Source organism: Meleagris gallopavo, chromosome 5 (genome assembly GCF_905368555.1).
Source record: "Meleagris gallopavo chromosome 5, MGAL_WU_HG_1.1, whole genome shotgun sequence".
NCBI classification, from domain to species: domain Eukaryota; kingdom Metazoa; phylum Chordata; class Aves; order Galliformes; family Phasianidae; genus Meleagris; species Meleagris gallopavo.
In genome coordinates, this window is record NC_139408.1 from 55,945,948 (window position 1) to 55,955,485 (window position 9,538).

At 44.1% G+C, this 9,538-nt stretch overlaps 1 protein-coding gene and 1 non-coding gene across 4 annotated transcripts; one reads left to right on the top strand and one right to left on the bottom strand.

The window, feature by feature from the left end:
* Positions 1-1,146: 1,146 nt before the first annotated feature.
* On the top strand, positions 1,147-9,265 carry TBPL2 (TATA-box binding protein like 2). 3 transcript variants are annotated; one of them, XM_085225882.1, is made up of 7 exons: positions 1,147-1,207; positions 4,504-4,918; positions 5,379-5,466; positions 6,032-6,123; positions 6,947-7,114; positions 7,880-7,974; positions 8,896-9,265. In XM_085225882.1, exons 1-7 carry the CDS (start codon positions 1,147-1,149, stop codon positions 8,973-8,975), a joined length of 999 nt encoding a protein of 332 aa, XP_085082008.1. In that variant the 3' UTR covers positions 8,976-9,265. The 3 variants fall into 3 exon arrangements, with proteins under 3 accessions (XP_085082008.1, XP_010710414.1, XP_085082009.1); XM_010712112.4 differs by lacking the exon at positions 1,147-1,207 and adding an exon at positions 1,513-1,563 and having other exon boundaries at positions 4,512-4,918; XM_085225883.1 differs by lacking the exon at positions 1,147-1,207 and adding an exon at positions 1,513-1,558 and having other exon boundaries at positions 4,501-4,918.
* TRNAG-UCC (transfer RNA glycine (anticodon UCC)) lies at positions 1,600-1,671 on the bottom strand. Its single transcript has one exon. It is a non-coding gene; the product is annotated as a tRNA-Gly (tRNA).
* Positions 9,266-9,538: the final 273 nt, after the last annotated feature.

Sequence of the window (9,538 nt, forward strand, 5' to 3'; positions counted from 1 at the left end):
TTAGCAGGAAGCTCGGGTGAGCAGAAAGCAGAATGCTGCCAGCCTTTTCATTCCCAAAGTGGTTCCTGAAAAAGGTAAGATAAAGCCCAACCAGATTAACTACCTTCAGAGCAAGCAGCAAGGCATTAAGGGGTGCTACGATAGGTGACTGATGAGAGCATTAATGAGTAGAAGAGGTAGAGCCTCCTTACTGACTTGCCCCATGCCCCTTCCAGCTTTTTGGAAGTCTCCTGTGAATAGTACCACCCCATAACCAGATCGTGGCATCCAGATAACGCAGGAATGTGTGCAATGGAAGCATTTAAGAGACAAATACAGTGCTGGTAGTAGCAGCTCTGCAGAGCTATCTTCTTTATCCAAGGAGGAATTGGGCTGATTTTGGGGGGTGCTATGTGGAGCCAGGAGTTGGATTCTATGTTCCTTACAGGCAGCCCCTTCCCATTTGGGATGTTCTATGACCATAAAGAACAATACTGAATTGCTCTTCAAAAAATGAACCCCTCTCATCTCCAAGGGCTTCTGCTTATCACCGCTGGTGTTAATCAAGCATCACAGCATTAGACCAATGAGGGAATTAGTAGCACAGCCGTGTTACCACCAGAGGAACCCCACAGCCACCACAACGCTCCCAGTTCCCAGTTTGAGCACAACAATTTGAGAATTCATGTGCTGGGAGGGCAACACAGTCCTGTAGAGCTGTCTGCAACCACCAGGGAGCCCACGGGGACACTGCAGTTTTAGCCATCGTGAACTGGCGCAAGCTAGCTTTACCGTCCCCTGTAGTCCAAGTGCAACTTCAGAGTCTCCTCCTTGCTCTGTCTCCTGCGTAAAGCACATAAACTCATTTGAGGCTGAATTTCACAGAATCATATGAGTTTGGGTGAGAGAAATTTGGCATCTGCAAGCCATCAAGGAAAGATAAGTCCCAAAAATGCCATAGAACCAGCTCAGCAGGCTGCACCAAGGAGGAGAGGATGCTCATCAGTCACATACACTCTACTCTGTAGCTATAGGATGCAAACCTCATCTTTCACTCCCTTGGGGCAGTGAGAAGAGCCTGACAGCACCACCTAAAGCCCTTCTACGTGGGCTGAGGTTGCCCTGACAGTGAGGTGCTTCAAGACCAGCTGTACCCTATTACACCTGATGAAGCAGGTGGGAGAAGCTAAGTGCCTGCTGCATTTACTCACTAAAAAGCCACAGCAAAAGGTGAGGCTTTATGTTTGCATGCTCTCTCTTCTCAGCTTTGGCTCCTTGCTCATCCACAGCCCTATGGAAAGGATTAGGAAAGCCTGTATCCTGATGGGGAGCACCAGGCAGAACCCCAATTCTTCAGCGCATCCCCAGGGTGAAAGTTACCCACCAGCCTGCTTGCAAAGGGTAAAAACAACACTGGAGGTCACAATTCCCCTTGCTGTTCATCACCAGCTGTGCCTCGATGAGCTGCACCTGCTCCAGGGCTGCCCCATGCTATAAAGCTGTGGTTGGTGGACAGCAGCGGTTTTTGCACGCATGGAGGACGTGTCGCCACTGGAGCAGTACCTGGAGCGCTGCGGCACGCAGGTACCTATGGGAGGGGGGAGAAAAAAAAACAGAATTTGCGTTGGCCGGGAATCGAACCCGGGTCAACTGCTTGGAAGGCAGCTATGCTCACCACTATACCACCAACGCTGTGCTGATTGGTCCTTCCTGCACGTATTTAAATTGCAGAGCAGCAATTCCTGCTTTCCTTCTCTTTCCCCTGGCTTTTTTCATGCTTCTTACTTTCTACGTGATTTATTTGTATGGGGGACGTGGAGGGTTCCTTTGGCCAAGTGCTACTGGGAGCACAGAGGAGCCCATGCCCTTCTTGCACGAGATTGCTCTCATCTTCTCTAGAATAAACACTGCTACACTTACACCTTTACTATGGACCAGTCTGTGTGCAAGGAGGCTCGATCTCTTCGTGCTGGCTGGTAAATGTGTGTAAAAATCTTTCTGTTTAAAATGGCTCTCCTGGTTCCAGGTGGCCTCCTGCTGTTGCAGTAGCTGCAGCAATAACAGGGTATAAGGCTGTACTTCTAGCTGAGCTGTATGTTCACAGCTTCCACAGTTGCACGTTTTTCTCTTTTTACCATTTTCAGGGTAGAAGCTAAGTTTTACCCACACTGCTTAAATTCAGAGACCTCCTGGTGGCAGTCGGCAAAGCCCCCTGATTGTAGCCCATAAGGTGTATAACGTGGGGAGGTATAACTTGGATTTCACAGATAAAATGGAATTTTCTATTTCAAACCTGTTGAGATACTTGATAGTAGCAGATATTTAGGATACTATTAACAACAACAACAAAAAGCCAGGTCTGATGCTAAAAGCAGCTGGATTTGATTAACGCATACCTGGGCTGCACAAACTACTGCAGAAGTAGAAGTGCTCTTTTCCCCTCAAATAATGATCTCACACAGGATCGGTGAGGAGTCTCCTTTCTGGAGCTGCTAGGAAATGTCCAAAGCTATGTAGCTGATGGGGCCTTCAGTGAAGTTAATTAACCTGGAGTCTATAGCAATAACCCTTGGCAGCCAGCCTAAGGCAAATGTGGTTTTGTGCCCCTTCCACAGCCTCTGAGCATCTGTCTAATGTGAAGACCATCTTCCCCAGCATTTAACCCTATAAAGACTTTTCCTAGAACAGTTGCAGGGAAAATTAGCTTTCTTTTTCTATCTACTTTAAGCAGCTTATTTTGTTCCTTTTAGATTGTATATTTTCCAGCTCATGCTTCCAATCCCATTGACTGCACACCCATTAGCTTGTTTCTTTAAGCTATGCCATGAACTGTTTGCTATTCATCTGTGTGTTGTTTTTTTTTTTTACCTTTATTTCTCATATTCTCTGGTACCCTTTGCTATGTGTGAATAGTCCTGTATGCTTGCAGTGGCAAGGCTTTTATTTGAACTATCTTCTGCTCGTTATGACTTACATGCATCGTGACTTTCTTAGTTGAGTCCTGTAGAGCTGGGTTTTAGACTGCAGTCAATTCCTTTAGAGCTGCTGCTTGGTCTGTTGGAGGTCTTGCAGAGACATTCCTTCTATTGTTCCTAGGAGAAAAATATATTAAAATACATATTCCATAATACGTTGTTATTTCTAAGTAACTGCTTACTGCTCTAAAATACTTGCATTTGACTTGGGTGCCTTATGATGTGCATCAGCCTTGTGAATTTTGAGTGCTCGTGGGTCCTGTGCTGCAAAGAGGGGGCTGAGGTTTCTTCCAGCTGCATTCCTCCCTGATGATCTCACCTGGGCTCTGCATCTAGAAGCTGGTTCTAGGGCTGCTTTTGAACCCACTTCAGAGCTAGACCTCCTTGTATCTAAAGAGCCTAAGAGCCCTCTGTGATGATTGCTCACTCACTAAGAGTTTCACAAGCTGTGAATGTTTTCTCCAGGCAGGCATCCTGCAGAGTAAGTGGGTGCAGAGCACACAACTGCTAAGTGAGCTGCTGAGCACAGAGCAGCACTGGCTCAGTGCTGAACACATCAATCTGGAAACCCTTTTCCCTGCAGAGTCACTGCGGACTGAAGGGCCTCTGTCTTGCATGCAGTTTCCTGTTCTGATCTGTGCTTGGGTTTTCAAGCTCTTTAGGCTCTCAGTGCTAGGATTGCCTAAATGAACACAAAACCCCTTGTACAGACAGCCCTGTGTACACAAAACCCGTTGTACAGACACCTGCTATGGCAGGTGAAGTCACCTTTTTGAAAGAAGCTCTCCTCTGACTTCAGGCTTGTGCCCCCGATGAATGAGGGAATAAATTCTTCCCTGAATTCTTGCCTTCTCAATGACACGATGCCTTTTAAATACTTCTACCTCCTTTTTTAAATGATGCTGATAAAGGAATGCATTAGTATGCAAGCATTTGCCTGCAGATACGCGGTGTGCCGTAATCACTTGATCTGGGGAAGGATGCTGGCTTTGGCTGCGTCTCGCTTGAATGAGTCTGGTAACCTCCAGCAGTTGAATGCTTAATTTGCTCACGAGTCCGTGAACTGCTGCCCTCTATTGCACAAATCCAACACAACACAACACTGTCCCTTGGTAGCAGCAAGGGGAAAAGGGAGTGTACAGAGTGAGAGCAAAAGCCAGACAGAAAGTGCTAGTGGTCCTGGAAAATCTCAGGAGCGATTCAGTTAGCTCTGTGCAGAACTGAGGGATGGCAAAGGCCACGGGTCAGCACCGTTCCTCCAGTCGCTGCTGAAGGTATTCAATATTTCTCAATTTGAGGCATCACCAGAGTGCTCTGGACTGCCTTCGGGGTGTGGTGGGGAAATGGGCATCTCCACCAGGAAAAGTTATTTAAGTTTTATATGCTAACAGCCAAGCAATTGATGGTTTCGTACCCCAAGACTCCTCTTTGCTATAATACTTGAGGGGAAAATGATGGAAAGCTCCTAACTGAATAGAGAGGGAACCTAATATAGTCTCCCAGTTGAAGTCAGTGTTTTAATACAACATCCTTATTGATGTTTTTTCTCAATTCAAGGATGACCTCTCAACCAGTCCCCAGCTGTTTAATCCTATGAGCCCCTATGACGTGGACCTTCCAATTCAAGTAGCTGAAGATGTAGCATTTGGTTCTCAGTTTAATCAGCCCAAAGAGCTTCCTGCAGACTTCTCCTCTGTGGACCTCAGCTTTCTTCCAGATGTTACCCAAGATAACAAAGAACAAAATCCATCTGAAGATGCTCATGAAATGCAAGGAGGGCTCAACGGATCAGTACCGAGAAATGAGGACAGAGGAATCTTCATGGAGGAGAGCAGCCTGTCGTACCAAGATGCAATCCAGCCGAGCCCAGGAGAACCTGGTGTGTGTCCTCCCCTGACACCAATGACTCCTATGACCCCAGTGACACCTGCATCAGAGAGCTCTGGCATAGTTCCTCAGTTACAGTAAGTTGATGTTGCATGTATAGTATAAGAAGAGCAGAACCATCTTCACAGTACCACCATCACTGACTAATCTCTGCTAAAGGCTAGAGAGAATATAGAGTAACTTACACCTGTAAAGACAAATGTACTCTTTCCTTAGGAGAGCTCTAGGAAGTCTGTAAAGACAGCAGTGGTGCAATTCAAAGCTGGAATTAGTTACTGGAAGAAAAATAAATGTAGTATGTTGGGACTAATAATTTTGTATCTGGTTATATTTCCTCTTCTGACAAACTAATTTTGGTATTGAATGGCTAAAGTTTGGCAAAAATAGCTTAGTGCTGAAGTGGGAAAGAAGTGGGCAGTAAATTAAATGTTGGCAGCTGTTAACAGGGCTGTGACTCCACATTAGCTAATAATAATTCTGGGGTTTGCTCTGTAACAGCTTCTTTCTGCAATATGATAAATCTTTTTCATTCTTCAGGAATATTGTGTCAACTGTAAACTTGGCTTGTAAACTAGATCTGAAGAACATAGCTCTGCATGCCAGAAATGCAGAGTATAACCCAAAGGTAAATCCTGAGGGCTGAGCTTTATTCCTATTCCCTTCTCTCAGTGCTGCTGGACTCCAATATACAGATGCACCCTGAGCTTCATCCCTTTTCTAACAGCACTGTCTTGACCTACAGCCCTTGCTGGGGAAAAGAAAGATATGTCTGAAAGCGAAAAGAAAGGGAATTACTTGGGTCAGAGTGGTATTGAGCATCTCTATGCTGTAGAAATGGACTGGGAATAATAAGTGGGGTTCATATAGGTGACTCCAGGCTCAATAAAATTTAGGTTTAGTTGTCCTACATACCCAAGTCGTGGGTGGAGGGAAAGTATAATAATTTCAGAGTGGTAAATAAATAGTTTTGCAAAGTAACTGCATGCAGTGCTGAGCTCTGTGGTAGTGATAATTCTTTGAAAGAATGGACAGACATGGTACTGAGAAAGAGTAGATGTGGCACTGATGGACATGGCTTAGTGGGGTGGCTGGGGTTGGACTTGGTGATCTTAATGGTCCTTTCCAACCTTTGTGGTTCTGGTTCTATGATTCTATCAGCTTGACTCTGAGGTTTTCCTTTGAATTTCTAGAGGTTTGCTGCTGTGATCATGAGGATCAGGGAACCACGAACAACGGCCCTTATCTTCAGCTCAGGAAAAATGGTCTGCACAGGAGCAAAAAGGTACTTATTTTCTTTTGCCTCCTCGAAGGTCTTTCAGCTGTAGCTGTACTTCCTCAACTCAGCCTCGTTTAAATTACCTAGCAAAGGGTTTGCTATCAACTGCAAGAAAAATAAAGCACTAGTCTTGAAAATGTTTTCTTTGTGACAGGAGTTCTGTAATTACTGAACTGTGTGCTTCTGCCCCTGAATATAGATTAGCTGAGTAGATATTAGCAGAAAAGCTGCTAAGATGCCCAGGAGTTGTTAAGGGGTTATTTGCATTTCTCACTGACTTTAAAGTGAGTTGAGATCTAACTTGTGTCTGTCAAGTTTCTTTGGTGTGTGCTCAGTAGACAACACACATGCTTGTAGTGAAAATGGGGGCTGGAGAAAAGCAAAGATAATTTCTGTGCTCTGAAGGTCCTGCTCTCAAATTCAGCAGCTGCCTCAATATATTATTCTTCTTTAAGACTCTAAACTGCCAATGAGATGATGCATTGACTCATGGCTCAGGAAACCTCTTCTCCAACCCCCACCTAAGCTGGAAGACCACACTGATATCTGATCTCCCTCCTGGATCAGCCCTAATTGAAGGGATGAGATAATGCTGCAAGACATTGCTTAAACAGTGGAAATCCTTGGTGATGTAATGTGCTCATATAAACCATAGGAAAATGAGCACCAAAGCACGCTGTTCTTTATAGCTCACTGAAGTGGTTCTGGGGATAAGAGCTTACTATTTCGAGCAGCAGCAGAGTAGCGTGGTGGTGGCTCTACACTGAATTCCAGCTTCAGAGCAGACAAAAGCCCTCAAGGCTGCTTCCCCCTTCTGCTCTTCCCCCAGTGAAGAGCAGTCAAGGCTCGCAGCGAGGAAGTATGCGCGTGTGGTGCAGAAGCTGGGGTTCCCTGCCAAGTTTCTGGACTTCAAGATCCAGAACATGGTGGGGAGCTGTGATGTGAGGTTCCCCATCCGACTGGAAGGGCTGGTTCTCACCCACCAGCAGTTCAGCAGGTACGTGGGAGAGTGGGTTATGGCCCCATGGAGCTCAGAACATTCTTTGTAAGCTATAAAGAGGCTCAAATTCTGGAGCCTGGCAATTTAATGTAATAATTAACTGAGTCTGAATATCAAGCATATCTTTGGCTCACCAGAACTGGTTCAGCAGGCGAGAAGTGGCTGTAGATGCCGTGTGTTACAGTATGGGTAGCAAGGCATCTTTTCTGCACTAACTCCTGTTCTGAGCGGAGTTCAGGCCAAAATGGCCCTTGGCTTAATTACAGCAGTGACACAGTTGCTGGCAGTAAAGCCTACAGCAGTACGATAGCGATGAACCCATCTTGAACTTCCTTCCCTGTGCTGTTTGCTGCTTTCTCCTTGTAGGATGCTCTGAGACAGCTAATGGCCAACATTCTGTCTCCTATTATTGCCAAGTCCAACGGTAAAGCTTAGAGGGAGACTGCAGACCATGTACAAAAGGAAAAAAATAAACTTGATTAAATAATTCAGGTTTAATTGAGGCAACTCTTAAGCTATTTGAACCTATGGAAAATGGGATTCAAAAGTCTGTAACAGTAAGCACAGGGCACTCCTATCAGCTCTGCTGGGATTTACTACATTTCTGTTCAAGATATCTAGACTTTGACCTGTCTTTTTCTGGGTAAGCTAGCTATAATCTATGGGTTTAGCTTCCTGCTAGTATAGTCATAGAGCATTTCATCATACAACACTGAAACAGCGCTTGCATTTCCCTAATTTTACCTGCTTGTTTTCAAACAGCTATGAACCTGAACTATTTCCTGGCCTTATTTATAGGATGGTCAAACCAAGGATTGTGTTGCTTATCTTTGTGTCTGGAAAAGTTGTTCTGACTGGTAAGTGGTCTCCTCTCGTATTGTCTGTAACTGAGAGCTACTACATCGTCTGAGGAAGTGTTTAAATTGAGCATACTGATGTAATATCTTCCTGCAGTAAAGCCACTTAGCAGTCTTTTTCATGCCTACTGCTGCTTATCTGTGTTTTCTGCAGATAACAATAGTGGCATTGTTGCACTAGAACCTCATATTGCTTTGTGTAGTGTCTCAAATTTCCATGTCATTAAGCTTGAGTATCTTTATTCAAAGCATAATGCCTTGTCAGTGCAAGGAATCCCACCAGGAGCCTGATGTGCCAGTACGACTCACAGTTGCTTAAATATGAGTATCATAAGCAGCAATTTAGAATTGGACAGGAAGTGAACTTCTTAAAACACTTCACTGACAGTGTGTACTTAGGATTATTAGAGGAAAGGGTGGAGAAGTAAGAGCCTGTTCCAGATGGTTTGGCAAACTCGTGACCTAACAAAATGTAAAGAATACAAAACATCTTCGAATTGGAGGAGCGGAGCTCTTTAACTGTGGATGAATTTCCACTATGGGGAGAAATCTCTCCATTTCTTTTTCCATCTCGCTTCTTATCAAGAGGCAGAGCTGTTATGGTTAAGCAGATAAAACCACGATTCTTCGCAGCTGCATTACTTCAAAGTAATGTATGACACTTTCAGGAAGAACCTTAAGCCTCAGCTTAACCAAAACTAGTCCAGTCTTAGAGCAAGCTAGAAACTGTTGTTTGTGAGGTAGCAGAAGTAACAGGGTGGAAATTCTTCCTCCAGTTTTATCAAACATTAGCTTAAATTTGCTTTTAAACTCTTGTTTCTTCATGATTTGCAATCTCATCATTAGGTTTGAAGAGTATTCAGTTATTCTCAATACTCTGATTTTTACCTTTTTTTTTTTTCCTCTCAAATGTCTTTACAGGAGCAAAAGAGCGTTCTGAAATCTATGAGGCATTTGAGAACATCTATCCCATTCTTAGAGGTTTCAAGAAAGCATCATAATACAGCCTGTAAAGTAGATAGAAACAACGTTTGTAAAATGGGTTTGTATTGCTAGTCATGGAAGAGAAGCCAAGGCTATTCCTGGACCCAAATGTATAGATGTGGAGGATGACAGTGATGTTATTGTGAATGCTATAAATGCTGATCCCTTCCTACAGTTTGTGAAATGTTTTTTGCTTGCAGATTTGATGTCACTTTAGTTCTGACAACTTCCGTCAAGCAGAGAAACTTACCAAACCAATGTACTTTTAACAGGATGCATAATAAGGTTGCATTTAGTTTGTAATTGAAACCACCTGTCTTTTCCCTGTTGAACAGGCGAATTGACTTCAACTGGCAACCCAGCTCCTGCAATGTTGTATTTTCGTGTTGACTCATTTAAATTCAAAATACATATTTTTTTTTTTTCTATACTACAGCTTACAAAATCCAGCATGACTTTATTTCAGTGTTTTGAAGGCAGTGACTGCAGAGGACACCGGACTCCTCCTGATCACACAGGTTGGAGCAACTGTTGTGTAACGGTGCTGGTGTTCCCTTAGCAGAGAAAATATTCAAGGGCA

Bases quoted from the DNA above. Each gene is read 5' to 3' on its own strand.
- TBPL2 (XM_085225882.1), top strand. From the start codon at position 1,147: ATGAAGCAGGTGGGAGAAGCTAAGTGCCTGCTGCATTTACTCACTAAA. The intron at 4,919-5,378 runs GTAAGTTGATGT...TTCATTCTTCAG, and splicing joins GGCATAGTTCCTCAGTTACA to GAATATTGTGTCAACTGTAA. The intron at 7,115-7,879 runs GTACGTGGGAGA...GTTTTCAAACAG, and splicing joins ACCCACCAGCAGTTCAGCAG to CTATGAACCTGAACTATTTC.